Here is a 17,844-nt window from a genome sequence, read left to right on the forward strand (position 1 = left end):
CCGCCCCCTGCCCCCCACCCCGCCACCTCCTTTTAAAATTTTCACTCTGTAACGAGCCATCAGGTATTATGATTTGGTAGTTGGAATTATTTTGCAGAAAGCTCGACTGAGCTGCTGCTAAACACACGGGGTTCAGAGACGCTATTTTATTGCCAAGGTTCTTACCAACAGCAGTGAAAGAGGGTGAGGCCATGGTGAGCCCCCCGTCCTGGACCCAACCTGGTGGGTGACACCTCTGTGTGCTGACCACCCTGGGGACCAGGCAGTAGGGAACCACGCAATTTCCTCACCATTTTTGCTTCACTGTAGAAAAACCTTAAGCTGGTCCCTAAGCCCATCCCCCTACCTTCCCTAATTGTCTATTTTTTTTAATCAACTTGCTATTCATTTCCCAAACAAAAGGCAATTCAAGAATTGGAAGCACTTCAAGGGAAAGTTTCTGAATGACCTCATTTTATACGAGGCCTTCCAAGGCAATCGGGTGCACGGTGCTGTTTCAGCACTGCCCCTCTTCGCTGCCCGCCGCCCCCCACAAGCCTCATCTCAAACTGAGTTTTCTCCCATGGTCATTGTTTGAGCACTGAATTATCACTGATAGTAAAACACACACACACACACACAACCTCTCAAAAGAAACACAGTGCTAATAAATGCATTTTACGTGGAGTATACACTGCTCTGGTGCAAAGTGTTGTATTTCTGTCACCCGCCTTCATCAATGCACCAGGATAGAGTCCCTGACTATAAACATTCCAACATTTTTGCACAAAGTTTATACCTTAACTTAAGAGACCGGGGCCCGATAGTGATACATGCTTATAACCCAACAGCTAATCTTCTTCTCCTGCAGACATCCCTGTATATTTTATGACAAATTTCCATGTTTTAATTATTCCCACTTATAACATCACGGGTCACAGCCTCTTTAAAGCCGCAGACGGTCGGCCACGCAGCTATAGATGTACGCATCCTATTCCATCTCCTCAAACAGGCACCTTCACGACAGGGTTTTTCTCCCCTCACTTCTGGCTCTTTATTACAAACTAGAATCCAAAACATCTTTCCCCATCACCTTTTCAAATTCAAATTTTATTAACATAGCTGTTCCAGTTAAAAAAAAGCCCAGTGTGCTGAGAGTCATTTGGAGCAAGAAAGGCCCTAGAAGGGACGTGGGGAATGGGATTCCCATCACTGGGGGTTTTCCAGCCAACAAATGTGAAATCCACATGAATTTTAAGTACCTGGGAAAGTTTCTTCACGGCCATGTGTTTGTTTTTGGCTTACCCCAGTTTCATCAGCAACTTGCAAAAATAAACAACTGTGTCTTTTTCCATGTGCTTAAAAACCCCCAAATAGATCCTTAAGTAATACATTATAAAGGTATATTTTCTTAGCTCCATAACAAAGGTACCTCTTAAATACTTCTATCACCAGTCATAACTTTAAGATGATCTTATCATCCGCTGCCCCTGACCCCCCATTTTGAAAAGTTCTGGAATAGTGACTTTATCACATTCCTAAAAGGACTTCAGTAAAATCACACTACAGTAAGGATGACATCGTGATCAAACTCTTATTTTACATTTTTTTTTTTAACGGGAATTTTCAGCCGTTGGAGAGCAGCTGCTACTGGCTTTTTGCAATCTTGTGTTTTTCTGAATCTGTTTTCCACAGAGCCGAAGACATAATGGTGAACTTCCCTCCCATCTGAAGAGACCCTCCAACGGAAGATGGGTTGTTTGTGTACATACCTTCGCACTTGGAAATGAGGTGCCCCTCTAGGGTTTCCAGAAGCTTCCACTCCAAGGGGATGAAATGCTAACACTGTGGACCTGGCAGGCCTCACGCCCAGCCAGCTCATCACTTCCCTCTCGGCCTTACATTTCCCTTTTCCTTTCTTCATTATCCTTGCTGCAGCCTTCTTTCTCTCCCTCCCCCCTCAGCTTTCTCTTTCTCTCTCCCGCTTTCTCTCTCCAACGGAAGCCAGACAATGCCAGACAGCCTTCCTCCACAGCTGCGGCGCTGAGGAGGCAGGTGACCACCAAAATGACCAGTCTTGGGGGCTCATCTGTCAGGGAAGTCAAGTTTGCCTGGACCAAGGCTGCGTTCTCAGCTAGGAACAGCTGTCTCTGGGGTGCCCCCTCTTCAGACATCATCATGGGGTGGAGGGGGGAGGATGTAAGACCGTGTCCCGCAGAGTGAATAAACAGGATTTGAAAACTGGGGAGGAGAAGACGGGAGAAGGGGTGGGGAGGAGAAGAAGGCTGGCCTGGTGATGTGTGCACGGAGGCACTCAGAAAACACAGCCTCCGAAGGAATGTCCCAGCGGCCTCTCAAAGATGCTGAGATTTGTCAAGACTGTATCGGGTACCTTTATCTGGTGCCAGCCTGGCGGCAGGAACAAAATTTATAGCTATCAGGATGGGGTTTTGAGTTCCCTGGCAATCGGCCCTTGAACCACCCCCTCCCCCAAATGTTTTCCCCAATTGGCCAGAAGTTCTCATTTTACTGTCACGTGCTATAAATTTCAAAAAGAGAAACTAAACTACCGTTTGACAAAAGACAACAGCTGAATGGCGACAGCTGGGTGGATATAGCAGTAGGCATAACATTAGGTCCAGAGAGCGAGTGCCAACAGGTGGGGGTGGATAAATGGAGAAAGGAAGTTTTAAGCTTTCCTGGAGGGATTGGGGGAGTAGTCTGAAGCTGATCTTGGCAAGAATCAAAATCTGGAACTGAGAGGGACTCTCCGGAGGTCTGAGAGCCCCACTGGCCTCAGTGTCTCTCCTTTTTCTGAACAAATACATCTTGAAGAAGAGGAAGGATTAAAGAGACCAAATGCTTGGACTGCATGTAAAACAAAGCACATTTACCCACATAATGATGGATTCCCCATCAAAGAGCTTTTCCTTCCAAGGATCAGAAGTCATCTGATACGGTGCATGCAGATTCGACTCTCTAAGACAAAAGCTACTTGCAAGTGGAGTGAAATAGATAAGACTTAAGAACCAAACCTGTTGGATTCTGCATCTGATTCTGTCAGAGCAGACTAACACTGGGAACACGTCACTGAATTTTCTGATCGATCGTCTAGATCTTTGCATGTGCTTGGCCATCGTTTCCTCCTAGGGATGAATGGCTGAAAAAATCAAACTCTACCGTGATCCTCAGATGAGAGGTACAATGTGTTAACCTAATTATTACAACAGCAATTACATAACCAATCTATTAAAGTGACATGTAGGTTGAAAATACATTAAGGTTTTGAGCACAGGAAATTTATTTTTTCTCTATAATATAGTTCAAATCTCTAACTATTTTTAGCTTTATGATAGAGGTTTTTGAAAATCCCAAATGACTTTTTCTTTAAATTTGCTTGTGATGCTAATTCCTATGAAGTCCATTAGGGGAAAATAATTCTTTTTTCTTCTTCTTAAAAGAACTACCCAAAACCTTTATGAAAAAGCAGTGTAGTGATCTACCCAAGCTGAGTGGAAATGTGTTATCTTGTCTTATCTCTACGGATGAGTGTAAACCTTTATGTGACCTAATCAGTTAGTCTCTCAACACTCCCTGGTGGAGGCTAACAACTGCATTTGCACCGTATCATAGGAATACGGTGAAGCGAGAGCAGAGGAGCGATGTGAATGACCCTCTGGTCTGAGGAAGAAAGGGGATGAAGTGAAGGAGTTTTGTTTGGCTTTGTTTTAATAACAAAGATGAATCCAAGGTGTTCCAAGGACAACTTCTCCCTCCTGCTCCCTCCTCTGTCCTTCAAGACCCCCTCCCCTGCAATACACACTGCTTGATACCTTTGTGCCCACTGTTCCCGCTCTGTTTCAAGACTGTTGTGAGCTTCCTAACTGCTGAGATTATGTCACACAGGGTATCTGTTGCTTGGTTGGTTCTGGTTACAGTATGACAGATTTTGGTCCCTGATGTAGGTTAAAAGACACATTTTAATTTCATTATGCTTCAGATTGCCCTACTATTCCTCCCAACATGTGTTCCCATTATACAGATTAAAGCATGAGAAAAGTGAGGCATGGGTGTTTTAATTCAAAGACCTCAAGGGAGTTTTAAGAACTCAGAAGCAAAAATGGCTATGGTTTTCCCTTTCTTACTGTACAGGTTCCCTGCTATGATACTGCTAAGTTGCTTTAGTCATGTCCGACTCTGTGCGACCCCATAGACAGCAGCCCACCAGGCTCCCCCATCCCTGGGATTCTCCAGGCAAGAACACTGGAGTGGGTTACCATCTCCTCCTCCAATGCATGTGAAAGTGAAGTCGTTCAGTCGTGTCTGACTCTTTGCGACCCCATGGACTGCAGCCTACCAGGCTCCTCTGTCCATGGGATTTTCCAGGCAAGAGTACTGGAGTGGGGTGCCATCGCCTTCTCCAGGTATGGACAAATTGAAGTGCACTGTGAAAATGTGGCACCAGAGGAAAATATGACTTTCAAGTGTCAAATATCCAACAGTTGTACTTTCAAGTTGGCCACGGATGAGTTTGCCTGAGTCCTTACTTAGAATCCCTTCCACCATGAGTCATGTGTCTAGGGGTATTACTTTCCCCCTTTTAGTGTGAAAAGTGTTAGTCACTCAGTTGTGTCTGACTCTTTGCACCCTCATGGACTGCAGCGTGCCAGGCTCCTCTGTCCATGGAATTTTCCAGGCAAGAATACTGAAGTGGGTAGCCAATCCCTTCTCCAGGGGATTTCCAACTCCAGGATCGAATATGGGTCTCTCTCTTGGTCTCAGTTTTTTTGTCTTTGAAATGGGAATAACATAACTACCATTATCTCTTAGATATCTGGGAGGATTAAATTATATAAAATAAAAGAGATCCCCTAGTGTAGCATCAGATACAGAGTCAATCACGTTTGGATTTATTCTTAATTCCAATTACAATACTCCCACCTCCCAATCTTTATTCAAACCTGGAACTGGCAGATGGGTAAGAAAAGAGAACAGCAGTCCTAATCCTTTTGTCCTTGTAGTATTAACGTTTTCACTGATACTTCTAAGGCCAGCAGCCCTAACCCAGGGCGGGAAGAAGGGTACAGTTTATACAGGACGGGCACTGAGCATCTGGCAGCTGGTGACAAGAGCTCCATCCCTTTTGATCAAGTCAGTTTCCAAAGAGAAAGTCAAAATGAACCCTAATTGCCACCACCAGGAGTTCTCACTGTCCATCACCAGCTCAGTGCATTTCCACTCACAGAGATGCTTCCTAAGTCATCTCTGAATGAATGGGAAAGCCATGTCACAGAACCCGAAAGAGCTGAGGTCCCAGACCAAGATATTCAGAAAGCAAGGCGTGACGATGACGACACCTGCAAGCACCTGTATTGCTGAGATGGGCAGTTTTGCAGGAGGGATGACAGGCATCTGATTCTTTCCTGCAGCAGGTACCATGGTGCCCCTTCGCGTCAGTTCACACACCAGCTGGAAGCCAGCAATGCCATCCGTAAGTTTCAACATAGTTTCCACCGATTCAAATCCCTTCTCAGCCAGGGATTTGAAAAGCCACAGCTATCGATAACTTCAAACCTCATGCTCTTCATGTTCATGATAACAAAGTTTGCTGAACTGAATGATTATGGAGGAAAATTGTGGTTTTTGTTGTTCTCCGAGAGCACACTGGCATATCCTGCTTCCTAAACTGCAGTGATTCATCACGACCCTAGGCAGCCAATCATGGGCGGGTCACCATGGAAGGGGGTGAGGGAGCAGCCGAGCTGTCCTGGTAACACATGCCACTCTGGGCTGCTGTCACCCTCCCCCACAGATGCCGTTCCCCATTAGCTATGATGGTCTTGACATACAAGAAAATGTGCTGGGATAAGTTACAGTCAGAAGAAAGCTCTGGATCAGATAAACATACCTGTACAGAACAACCCCTGATGACACTGCATGAAGCAGAAGGCTGCATTTGGGCACAAAGGGTCCCTCATCTGAAATCAGGGTTAACCAGCACATTTCTGAGTGGAGTAGAGGTTCAGACACACACACACACACACACACACACACAGTCTCTCCCTCTTACATGTACATCTAGCTTCCATCTCAGCCTGACCTCTGGAGATGAGTACCGTGGGATCAGAAAGGTGTTTCAGCTCCAGGACACTTCATTTCAATTCTTAATGGGCTACAGCCCTGAAACCTCACATACGCGTTCCTTCCTCTGACACCCTCTTCCCCATGTCAGTTAAATGAAATGCCACGGATCTTAATCCCCTCCAAGAACCACTGCCTCATCTTTCCTACAGAATAAAAGTCACTGCGAGTTCAGAAAAATTCCCAAAGCCAGTAATAACCAAGAAGGAAGCAATCAATAGTGTGATGAAAGGAGAACCCACCTCCCCACCCTCAACATATCCCCCAGGAATTACCAAAATGCAGAAAGAAATTCAATGAAGGCTAATCAAGATGATCTAAGACGTTACTGCCACAGAGTGAAATATACTTGTTACCGCTGGAAGAAGGGCAGATAAATGCTGTGGGAGCCGCAGGAGATGCTTCTTAACAAACTGCTTTCTGTTAATGACTTTTATAGAAACCTCTACACCAGAAACTGAGTCTGATATTTCTGGTTTTCTCACTGTTGCGATTATATCAAATCGAGGTATGTTTTCTGTGGACAGATTCTGACCCCCTAAACATGGAGAGATCATTCCTGGGTACCACGCTTGCCTTTGGATTTTACCTTCTTTTCATCAACCTAGGTGTTTCCAGGGCTGTGAGCAATGAACTTTCTATCAGCCACATTTTCACTTAATTAACCACCCTGATTACAATAATTAGTATTGATTCACTCTTCCAATGACTTCCTAGGTATTCCAGCACAATCTGCACTTGCTCTAAAGTTCTAGATATGAATATTAATCAAAGGCCTTTGTTTTTCAGCCCCAAAGGGATATTATGCAATTGTATGCACTCATATTTTGAAAAGGAAAAACTGTGAGGTTTCATTTTCACAAATAAAAGAACTCTTTGGATGTTGAGGTTACATATCTCGCAGCCTGTGGTCTGCTGAACACAGCTGCGTATTCCCAAGGCTCCTGTGTGCAAGGACTCGGGTGCAACTGTGACTCTATTGAAAGAAGCCGTTTTCCGAGTTTGACTCATCTGTTCTGTTTCTGCAAGTCTGGGCTTAGGATTAAAATTCACTTTGACATTTGTTTAGGTCACCTTGGAAGGGAATCATCCCAACACAGAAGTTGATGGCAGGATACAGATTGCGTATCTTGTTACTGTTGTGGAAATAGATGTAGACAAGTTGGCCAACTTCCGGCCATCTCCCACTCTCCCATCAGGCTAGAGGACAAGATAGCTGTGTGTTGGACGCTGGAATGGGGGCCTCAGAATTCTGGAAGCTGGTAATGACTGGGTCAAAGCACGAGTGGGTAGGGGGTTCCCCTGTTCTTGGACCTAAGATGATCATCCAGGGATTAAAGTGAATAGATCACAGATGAATGATTATAATTTAGTCAAAAATTTAACATGGAGTTTTCTAAGGTATTTTTTAATTTCAGCTTGCTTCTGACAGGCAGCTGGGAAACACAGGACACTACTTTCTTTCCCCCAAATCACAAAAAAATTGCTTTGTGACCTTTGATTTAGAAAAAAAAAATTTCCCATGAAAGAAGAATCTAGGTGTGCGGGTAACAGTGGGCCAGTTTCAGATAGAAAGCTTCACCAATTACCGTTTATAAGCTCATCCAAAAGCAATTATTGGCATACCCAATGGAATGAGCTGTTCATATCCCTTTGGAAGTAAGAGAACATAATCATAAAATCCACTTTACTTACCATGGATAACTTTAAAAATATAATTATTCTACAGATACGTTATGGGTTCAGCCAGGCTCTGAAAATATTATCAATAGAAAATTTATGTTTGAGAAGGCAATTTATTGAGCTTGCAACATGAATTTTCACAATTTTGTATTAAATATAACATTTCAGCCTAAGTTTGAAAAATTGAATGCATGTCTAAACTCTGAAAAATAGTGAATGTTTCATAGCTGGTTTTATAAGGACTACATCTTGCTCCTTATTTACTGGGTACATCACTAATCTGAACACAATATAATCCAAGAAGAAATATTTGTAATTAAATATATCTACTTTTTTAAATTTGCCCTTTAAAATAATTTCCCTTCTGTTTCTAAGTATTAGGTTCTAAATCTCAATGAATTTATGAGTATTTTTCAATCTACTGCTCTGGCACAAACAGCTAATTAAAGCAAAACATTAAAATGTTAGAAAAGACATATTCTTTATGGAAACAAATGTCAGTGATATGATTTTCATGTATATCAATTACCATTTAATCTTCTAGGATCAGTTCCTTTATATCTAGTTTGAGAATAAAAATGTTTTTAATGTTGGAGAAGTTTGAAACTGATTTTTCTATTTTTTCTTTTTGAAGTCTCACTGTTTTCACCTGAGAAACCATTGCCCATGTTATAAAAGGAAAGATTTTTGAAGATGTGAGACATGTTTGCCCTGCGTAGAAATGCATTTTATAAGCACATAATCATATATCAAAAATCAATATATTCTGTAGAGACCTTTAACTTAACGATTTAACAGGCTGGCTAGTGATAGTTTGTGACCAAAATTAGGAGGGCGAAAGTTCTGACTTCTCCTTGAATTTCTAAACTGTTTATGTACCTGGATGCCAAAAGAGGAAGCAGACATCAGAAATCATAATTTACTTAAACATTAGAAATATTCCTCTTAACTTTGCTTTAGTGCTATGTTCCGTAAGTCCACCAAACAGGCATATTTTAAATCTCCAAGCATTAAATACTGTAGAGGCATGTCTGATAACAAGGTATTTGCTAGAATGATAATGGTATTACAAGCGTTCTCAATCAATGAGTTTCTTTCTGTAGTTTAACAGAGAGGTAAGTAATAAATCTCTAACTTAATCCAACCAACATAGCTGCAAAATGCAAAAAGCCCTATGAACGGCAGATATTAAATTTTTCAAATGCACAAAACCACAAACAAGCAGTCCTAAAAGCTCTTCAATCTGGATAGTCTATACAAACAAGATTAAAACAGATAAAAAGGGTGTTGAGAAAGAAGAAGAAAAAAAAAAACCCAGACATGCATTAAGCTAGTTTGACAGCTCCATTGTTCAACGGGTCCCATTGTCAGACCCATAGATGTATTCAGTGCTACAATGTCTGCTAGCAAATAAACAAAAGACTACATTTTTCAAAGCAGGATGCCAATTCTATCATAATTCTTTCTCTGCTTCCCCAAAGGTGGCTCATTCTTGGTAAGCGGTAGGACCCTTACACAGATGCAGGAAACAAATATTTGCTTTCAATACAGAGGGACCCAGGACGCCATGCATGAATAGAGGTCTTTAAACAGGTACACATTTTGGCAAACAGTATAAAGTGATCCAAACCTGGTAACACAGAAGGACTATTTAGGTAGGCTAAGTCCAGATTAGAGCGGTATCTGGAACGCAAGTCTAATATGGAGTCTCCTTAGCTCCTTTCTCGCTGAGTATTCCATGCAGAGTGCATAATAATGAAAGAGGCTTAGACATTGCAAAGGAAAAGACAAACCCAGAGCCAGATTCGGAGCCTTTAAAATTATCCACTGGCCGCGCACAAATAGCAGCAAGCAAATACATGATATGCTTGCAAAAGGCAACTCCTGCAAATATAACTCGTCCACAGGAGTCCTTCTCCTTTCTCTCGCTTGCTCTCTCTTTCTCCCAATCTCTTGGTCTCGATTTCGTTTCCCTCTTTCCCCTCTCTCTCTCTAGATTCTTTTTTATTTTTTTCTTCTAAGATAAGGAAGCTGCTTGATTCTGACCGTGATGACAGTCTCAGCCAGCTCTGAAAACTAGCAAGGCATACATTAAAACAAAGAACACAGCAACATACCTTAAAAGCAGCTCTTCATTTCTCATAGTAACAGCGGATTTGGGACAGCGCATGCTTTCTGCACAGATACACTGATAGTCTCAACAAAAGCCAGTTCAGAAGTGCGCTCCAACATCAATGCCACAGTAGCTGTTCACTAATGTGCGCTCCCCCCTCTCTCTCTCCCTCTCTCTCTCTCCCTCCCTCCCTCCCTCTCTTTCTCTCTCTCTTTCCTCACTCTCTTCTCTAGTCAAATTCTGAATGGTAGAGCAAAGGGGCTCCTGCAGATCCACTAAGTAGAAATAATCCTCTCTGACAAGTTATGTTGTCTAAGCATATTTTTACATTAATACACCGTGCTGCCTATAGGGGTCTTGCTTGCATTCGCTTGAGCCTGGCTGGTGTGAGTTCTCCTAATTACCATCTTCAGAAATTGGAAAGAAAAATAAGTCACTCATTTACCTCTTTGTCTTATACATTTCACAGCAAAACCAAGTACATGTTTTCTCTTTGCTATCCACTGTCAGCAAGCCTCGCAGATGACTCACACAAGATGTGGGTGGGTCAGGGTGCTAAAAAGGAATTTCTGCTTCTCTTTTTTGGGATGCTGAATTCACAGCTGGATTCATCTCTTCCTCACCCCTTGTCCTCAGAAAGAGTGACAAGGTCAAGACCCTTAGCCCCACTCTGGATTGAGGATGGGGAGGACGGAGGTTGCAGACACTTGGAAAGATTTTAACTCTGTGAGCACCAGAGTTTTGGAGATCAGGGCATAACCCGCCTGCAGCAGGACTTCTAAAAGAGGCAGGCAATGCAAAGATTGTTTGGTCATACTGAAATCCTGATAGACAGTGGGGCATATGCCCCAAAAGACCAATTAGAATGCTCTTTTCCAAAATAAGAAAAAACTCCTGCTTCTGTATTTCATTATCCTCACTGGGCTTAGCATATACAGTTAGCCAAGGAAATACACACTGTACTTGTGTTTATTGGAATTATAAGAATTCCAGGCATATTAACCAAGTAAAACAGTAAGTTAAACACACACAGGAAAGACAAGATGCTATGGATGGAACAGTCAGTTGTCCAAAACTGCAAATGAAGGCTTTGCTCCAGGAGGTGTGTGCTGATTGGAAGCCAAGAATGCGCTCAGCTTGGATGGAGCGACACAGAACACAGCCTGAAACAGAGCTGGCTCACAGAACACTGGTTTCCCCACTCCCGGGATCCAACACGTCACCTGTTCTCATCAGCACAATCGTGCACCTCAGTAATAATCTGGACTCAAAATATTTGTGGGAACAATAGTGGGGTGGGGAAAATTATGGTGCGCCCCATTATCCTCTCTTTTGGAGATCTGGAATGCACCCCAGTATCTTTTTTAAAAGATTTTGTAAAATGTGGACTATTTTTTTAAGTCTTTACTGAACCTGTTATAATAGTGGTTCTATTTTTATGTGTTTTGTTTTACTGGGGGGACAGGGAGCATGTGGGATCTTAGTTCCCCCACTAGCGACTGAGCCTGGACCCCTGCACTGGAAGGTGACGTCTTAACCACTAGACCACCAGGGAAGTACCACACCCCCAACATCTTCCTAGATCTCTGACCTCTGAACTTAGTCTTGGCCCACAGATAAGGAGATGAAGATGTTCTAGAGGGTGAAGATGATGCTCTCAGGGTGACTGCCCGGTAATCACGCTTAGTTTGTCAACAGGGCTGATAATAACAAGCAGCAGTGACTGAAAGCAGTCCCCATTCCCATTTCTAGATGGCAAGAAGATCCCATGATGAAGCACTGGACTGCAATCAGAGAATGAAGCCACAGCTCTGCCCTTAAAACAAGCAGATTTTCACATTGCCTTCCTTCATCATCATGTCTGAGAGTTAGAGAGTGAATATATAAAAATGAAGGACCTTGCCAGGGGAGACGTACTATGTACAACCTAAGGTACTCTTTTGGAGCAAGATCAACATCATGTAAATGATTTGGAACCAGAGACCCTGCAGAGAGAGGGTTTTGAGCTATCTCCCTAGTCACCTGTGTTGAGAGCTGAGGCAGGGCTCACCTCCCGTCTCTAGAGCTCTCTTTGCCCTGTAGATAAACAGGGGCAACAAATGCTCGTTTTATATTTTTAATTAATTTATTTTAATTGATTGCTAAATTTATACTTTATTATTAATACATATTTATTATTTATTATATATATCACCAATATCACCCAGCTGTGCTGGGTCTTTGTTGCTGCATGTAGGTTTTCTCTAGTTTCCGCGAGTGGAAGCTACTCTTTGTTGCAGTAAACGGGCTTCTCATTGTGGTGGCTTCTCCTGTTGAGGAGCACAGGCTCTGAGCCGGCGGGCTTCCGTAGTTGTGGTACATGGGCTCAGTTGCATGTGGAATCTTCCTTGACCAGGGACCAAACCCATTTCCGCTGCATTGGCAGGCAGATTCTTAACCCTTGGGCTGCCAGGAAGTCCTGCTCAGTTATTTTAAAGCCCTGGAGGTGTGTATAATGAAACGATGTATTCCATTAGTGCAAATATTAACAGAGTGGAATGAGTGGCCTGACACAGGCCGTGGTTTTGTGCATCAGAGCAAAGTAAAAATACACTGTTCTGACACAAAACCCTATTTTAATACTTCCATCCAGTTTCTGACAGGGCTAAACTCCGAGGCAAGTACTAACATGTAGCACTAATGCATTTGCTAATCCATAAATAGATTCTTAGCACTGGAAGCCAGGGCTGCTGTGCATGGGGCTATTCCTCTAGTGAAATGAATTATGGATCTGGAGTAGCAAGGACTGGGATGGAATCAAACCATTAAATATTTTATATTCCCTCCACTTCCATTTGAGTCTAGGCACCTAACTAATGAGAAAGCTATTGAGGTAAGAGTTTAGTGCTTATCCAAACACCAGTAAGGTGACACACTGGGGGTCTTACAGTCTCCAGCTGCCTGTGCTGAGCTTGGGGATAGAAATATGAGTGAATATAAGGCAGGTGTGTCATAGCGCATAGGAATCCTCTGACTCCAGATCCACACTGGATCAATCTTTGTATTCTTAATCCACCCAATAGAATAAACGACATCTAGCTGATTCTTAATAAGAGTTTGTGAAATAAAGGAATGAATTTGTTTTTAACACTTGAGAAGACTTTTATTTTCCATATGCCTTTATGTGCTCGCATGCTCAGTCTCTTAGTCATGTCTGACTCTTTGCAACCCCATGGACCGTAGCCCACTAGGCTCCTCCTTCCAGGGAATTTTCCAGGCAAGAATACTGGAGTGGTAGCCATTTCATTCTCCAGGGGATCTTCCTGACGCAGTGATGGAACCTGATGAGTCTCCTGCATCTCTTGTACTGGCAGGTGGATTCTTTACCCCTGTGCCACCGGTAGTTGGAGAAGGCAATGGCACCCCACTGCAGTACTCTTGCCTGGAGAATCCCATGGATGGAGGAGCCTGGTGGGCTGCAGTCCATGGGGTCGCTAAGAGTTGGACATGACTGACAGACTTCACTTTCACTTTTCACTTTCATGCATTGGAGAAGGAAATGGCAACCCACTCCAGTGTTCTTGCCTGGAGAACCCCAGGGACGGGGGAGCCTGGTGGGCTGCCGTCTATGGGGTCGCACAGAGTCACTCGGACACGACTGAAGCGACTTGGCAGCAGCACCTGTAGTTGCCGTAACAATCATAGGGTGGGGCACCACTCCTTCCACTAATTCAAGCATTCCACCGGCACAGCTCACAACCCTGAGAAGGCCTTCCCTGACACTTTGCCTACTTCCCTGATGAATCCCTACAACACTGCGGGGTGTGCACAGCTGGTCCTGTTACCTGCTCTGCTGAAAAAGTTCAGGCACAGAAACAATGCCCACAGAAGGTGGATAATGACAGAGCATGGGAGCCCTGTCTGGGCACCTGTTCTTTCTACTGGGTTGCAGTGCGACTCAGCAGCCCCACTGTGCCCAGGGGTGACAGACGCAACTGGGAAGGCAAGCCTTTTGAGTGGTATTGTAATGAAGAACTTCACACTTTTCTCATGTGACACTAATAACCTTAGAGCAGTAGTCTAACCTTCTTGGCGCCAGGGACCAGTTTCATGAAAGACAATTTTTCCATGGACTGGGGGTGGGAGTGGGGTGGGGGAGTGGTTTCCAGATGATTCAAATGCATTACATTGTGCAGTGTATTTCTATCATTATTACATCTGCTCCACCTCGGATCACCAGACATTAGATCCTCAAGGTTACCTATCTTAGAGGACAGATAGTAAATGAATAAAAAAATTGATTTGAAGGTTGTTTCTGGGCTACTAGTATTTGTCAATTTCTTTCAAAACTTTATTTCAAATACAGTTTGAGTTGAAACTAAACAGACTAAGCACTTTTGGAGACCAATATTTTGAGGTCATCTCCTATAGGAATTAATTTTTAACAACCCTGATGATTATTAAATTTGGTTTGTAGGGGAAAGTTTTTAAGAGGATAAGGATTATAGCAGTAATTAGCAAAGAACAACAACAAAAACGATTTCAATGCTCTCTATATCCAAGAAGTTTGTTATTAACTGTAGAAATTAATTGTTGAGCTAATAATGCAAGCTTGGTGAGGGAAAAACTGGAGAGGTACAGCAATTGAGAAGTATGGAGCTGAGCTGAGATTTCGTGACCTTTCTAGATATGCGCTTCCTAAAAAAAATGTTTAAAGCTGTATTATGAGTTTCTTTATATTGTAGGTAATTTCTGGGATTAAAAAGCCAAATTTCCAAATCCAACAAAAAATGAATTCAACTTTTTTCCGCCTTCTGTGCCTTGTCTTTGCATTTTGATATGTACATTGCAAAAGTAATGGAAAATACCATTTCAATAGAAGGGTACAATATGAAGTGTTCGACATGTAGGACCTGGCTGCATAAACTCTTTTGATTAAACGGATGGGACACTAGGGATTTCCCTGGTGGTCCAGTGGTTAAGAATCTGCCTTTCAAAACAGGGGATGCAGGTTCAATCCCTGATTGAGGAACCAAAATCCCACACGCTGTGGAGCAACCAAGCCCATGTGTTGCAACTACATGCCCATGTGGCATGCAGCCTGCATGGCACAACTAGAGAGAGCCCATGCCCCAGAATGGAAGATCCACAGGATGCAATGGAGATCCTGTGTGCCACAACTGAGACCCAATAATAACCAGCTATAAATAAATAAGTACTAAAAAAAATAAAAGGATGGGACTCTAAAAAACATCTAGTCTGCTCCTCAGATTCCCGTCAAAAAAGAACCATCTTGGAATGTGGAGGCACTGAAGATATTAAATCTATTTAGTTGTTAGTTTCAGATACTGCCGTAGGCCATTCAGACTGCTAAAGCAAAATGCCACAGACCTGGGGCCTTGAAGCAGCAAATGTTTATTTCTCATGGCTCTGGAGGCTTGGAAGTCCTAGATCAAGGCACCAGACTGGTCAAGTTCTGATGAAGGTCCTCCTCCTGGTTCATAGTGGGCACCTCCTTGCTTTGTCCTCACGTAGTGGAAGGGATGAGGGGTCTCTGTGGGGTTTCCTTTATGAGAACACTAATCCCATGCATGAAGATTCCACCCTCATGACTTAATCACTCCCAAAGGCCCCACAGCCAAATGTAATCACATTGGGCATTAGGATTTTAATATATGAATTTCAGAGGGATACAAACATTCAGACCATAGCAGACATCAAGAATTGCCAGGCTGAACTAAGAAACATACCACATTGTTATGAAAGGTGGAAAGAACACACAAAGTCTGTGAAGCGAATACGAAGCGCCAACCAAGGTATACGAGAAATGGATTTGCTGCAAAGACCATACATGACCCCTAGGAGGAGCTCAGTAAAGTGTTAAGTGCCTGTGTGAGGAGGTGGGTGTCCATCTAGAGCTGACATCAAACAGAAGACACAAAGTTCCCCTGACCAGGTCTAAGCTTCCGAGGAAGGGTCTCCGTGGACAGAATGAGGCAAAGCAGTGAAATCTGCACGCAGGAGCCAGAATGAATGGAACACGGGAGCAATCCTGTGCTTCCAGACCCCATGCTCCCTCCTGCCTTGAGAGGAAAGACCTCCAAAGCCCCAAGGACACAAGGATCACAAATCACTACTTGACACACAAAATTGACAGTTGGTTTAATGTAAGACCTCGGTAGCCTTAGCAAAGAAAGGATTTGATGGTAATCTGAAGATCTATGTAACTGGAGTTCCTCTCACTTGAGGACTCAAAAAGCACCTCCAAGTCATGATTAAGGAACAGCTGTCCCTGTGAGCAACCCAAGGGCCCCACGTTCCACATGGATATTCCTTCTCCAAGCAGTGGGATGATGTACTCGTTTTGCAAAATGGAGATGTTTTGCTAGAAGTGGGGCCTGGGGATGAGTAATTAGTAAGAATTATTGTAAAGCCCCTTCAAAAGATCAAGTGTCATATTTATCAATGAGTAGGTGTAAATAATAAACCAGGAAGTACTTAGAGCTCCAAGATACCACTTGAAAATAGGCCCTAGATAAATTTAAGAGGTTTTATTATTACAAAGAGTAATAATAACTTGCTTTCTATAGACAAGCAGGGCTGTGAAAAGACACCATGAAGTGAGTTTGGACATCTATTTCCACGTAGGTGGGTCTGTGAAAGACAATGAGAAGAAAGTCAAAGATTTCCCATGAAAATGGTTACCGTAAGTAACCCTGCTGATAAGATAACTAACTTTGGCTTGTGAATTCATTGTTTAGTTGCTAAGTCATGTCCAACACTTTTGTGATCCCATGGACTTCAGTCCACCAGGCTCCTCAGTCCATGGGATTTCCTAGGCCAGAATACTGGAGTGGGTTACAATTTTCTTCTCCAGGGGATCTTCCTGACCCAGGGATCAAACCTGTGTCTCCTGCATTGACAGGTGGGTTCTTTAATAGTGAGCCACCAGGGCTTGTGAACTCATATGACATCATAAATAACACATTCACAATTGAGTGGTCATTTTTGGCCTAAAGTTTTGCCAAGGGCCACCCCTGGGCATATCAGAAATCTTGGGAAAACCACAGGTGAATACATGTAAGTTAGGCATTCATATTTGCATGGAAAATGGGCTACTTTATTATTGCGGTTACAGTTGGATGGTATCATCGACTCAATGGACATGAGTTTGAGCAAACTCTGGGAGATAGTGAAGTACAGGGAAGCCTGGTGTGCTGTAACCCAGTGGGTCACAAATAGTCAGACAGGACTTAGCAACTAAACCACAACAACAAAGACAGACACATGCACACACCGTCACCTTCTGCTCAGGCTGGCACATCCCAGAAATTCTGTAACTTGACTACTATCCCATTTGAATGCAGAGTTCCAAACAATAGCAAGGAGAGATAAGAAAGCCTTCCTTAGCTATCAATGCAAAGAAATAGAAAAAAACAATAGAATGGGAAAGTCTAGAGATCTCTGCAAGAAAATTAGAGATACCAAGGAAACATTTCATGAAAAGATGGGCACAATAAAGGACAGAAATGGTATGGACCTAAGAGAAGCAGAAGATAGTAAGAGGAGATGGCAAGAATACACAGAAGAACTATACAAAAAAGATCTTCACGACCCAGATAATCATGATGGTGTGATCACCAACCTAGAGCCAGACATCCTGGAATGCGAAGTCAATGGGCCTTAGGAAGCATCACTATGAACAAAGCTTGTGGAGGTGATGGAATTCCAGTTGAGCTATTTCAAATCCTAAAAGATGATCCTGTAAAAGTGCTGCATTCAATATGTCAACAAATTTGGAAAACTCAGCAGTGGCCACAGGACTGGAAAAGGTCAGTTTTCATTCCAATCCCAAAGAAAGGCAATGCCAAAGAATGCTCAAACTACCGCACAAGTGCACTCATCTCACACACTAGTAAAGTAATGCTCAGAATTTGCCAAGCCAGGCT

General features: G+C 43.1%; 1 protein-coding gene across 5 annotated transcripts in view; it reads right to left on the reverse strand.

Annotated features, from left to right (window-relative positions):
* Positions 1-17,844, reverse strand: part of CELF2 (CUGBP, Elav-like family member 2) — a 430,555-nt gene that overhangs the window by 324,483 nt on the left and 88,228 nt on the right. For 2 of the 5 annotated variants that reach the window (XM_010854104.1, XM_010854103.1), the window contains exon 1: positions 9,921-10,110. The exons of 1 other annotated variant lie outside the window; for it this stretch is intronic. In XM_010854104.1, coding sequence (XP_010852406.1) covers positions 9,921-9,973 — 53 coding nt within the window. In that variant the 5' untranslated portion in view covers positions 9,974-10,110. Of the gene's footprint in view, positions 1-9,920; positions 10,111-17,844 lie in introns of those variants that run through there. 2 more of the 5 variants (XM_010854106.1, XM_010854105.1) reach the window with 1 other exon arrangement.

The sequence above is a fragment of the Bison bison genome, unplaced genomic scaffold (genome assembly GCF_000754665.1).
Source record: "Bison bison bison isolate TAMUID 2011002044 unplaced genomic scaffold, Bison_UMD1.0 scf7180017864337, whole genome shotgun sequence".
Taxonomy (NCBI): domain Eukaryota; kingdom Metazoa; phylum Chordata; class Mammalia; order Artiodactyla; family Bovidae; genus Bison; species Bison bison.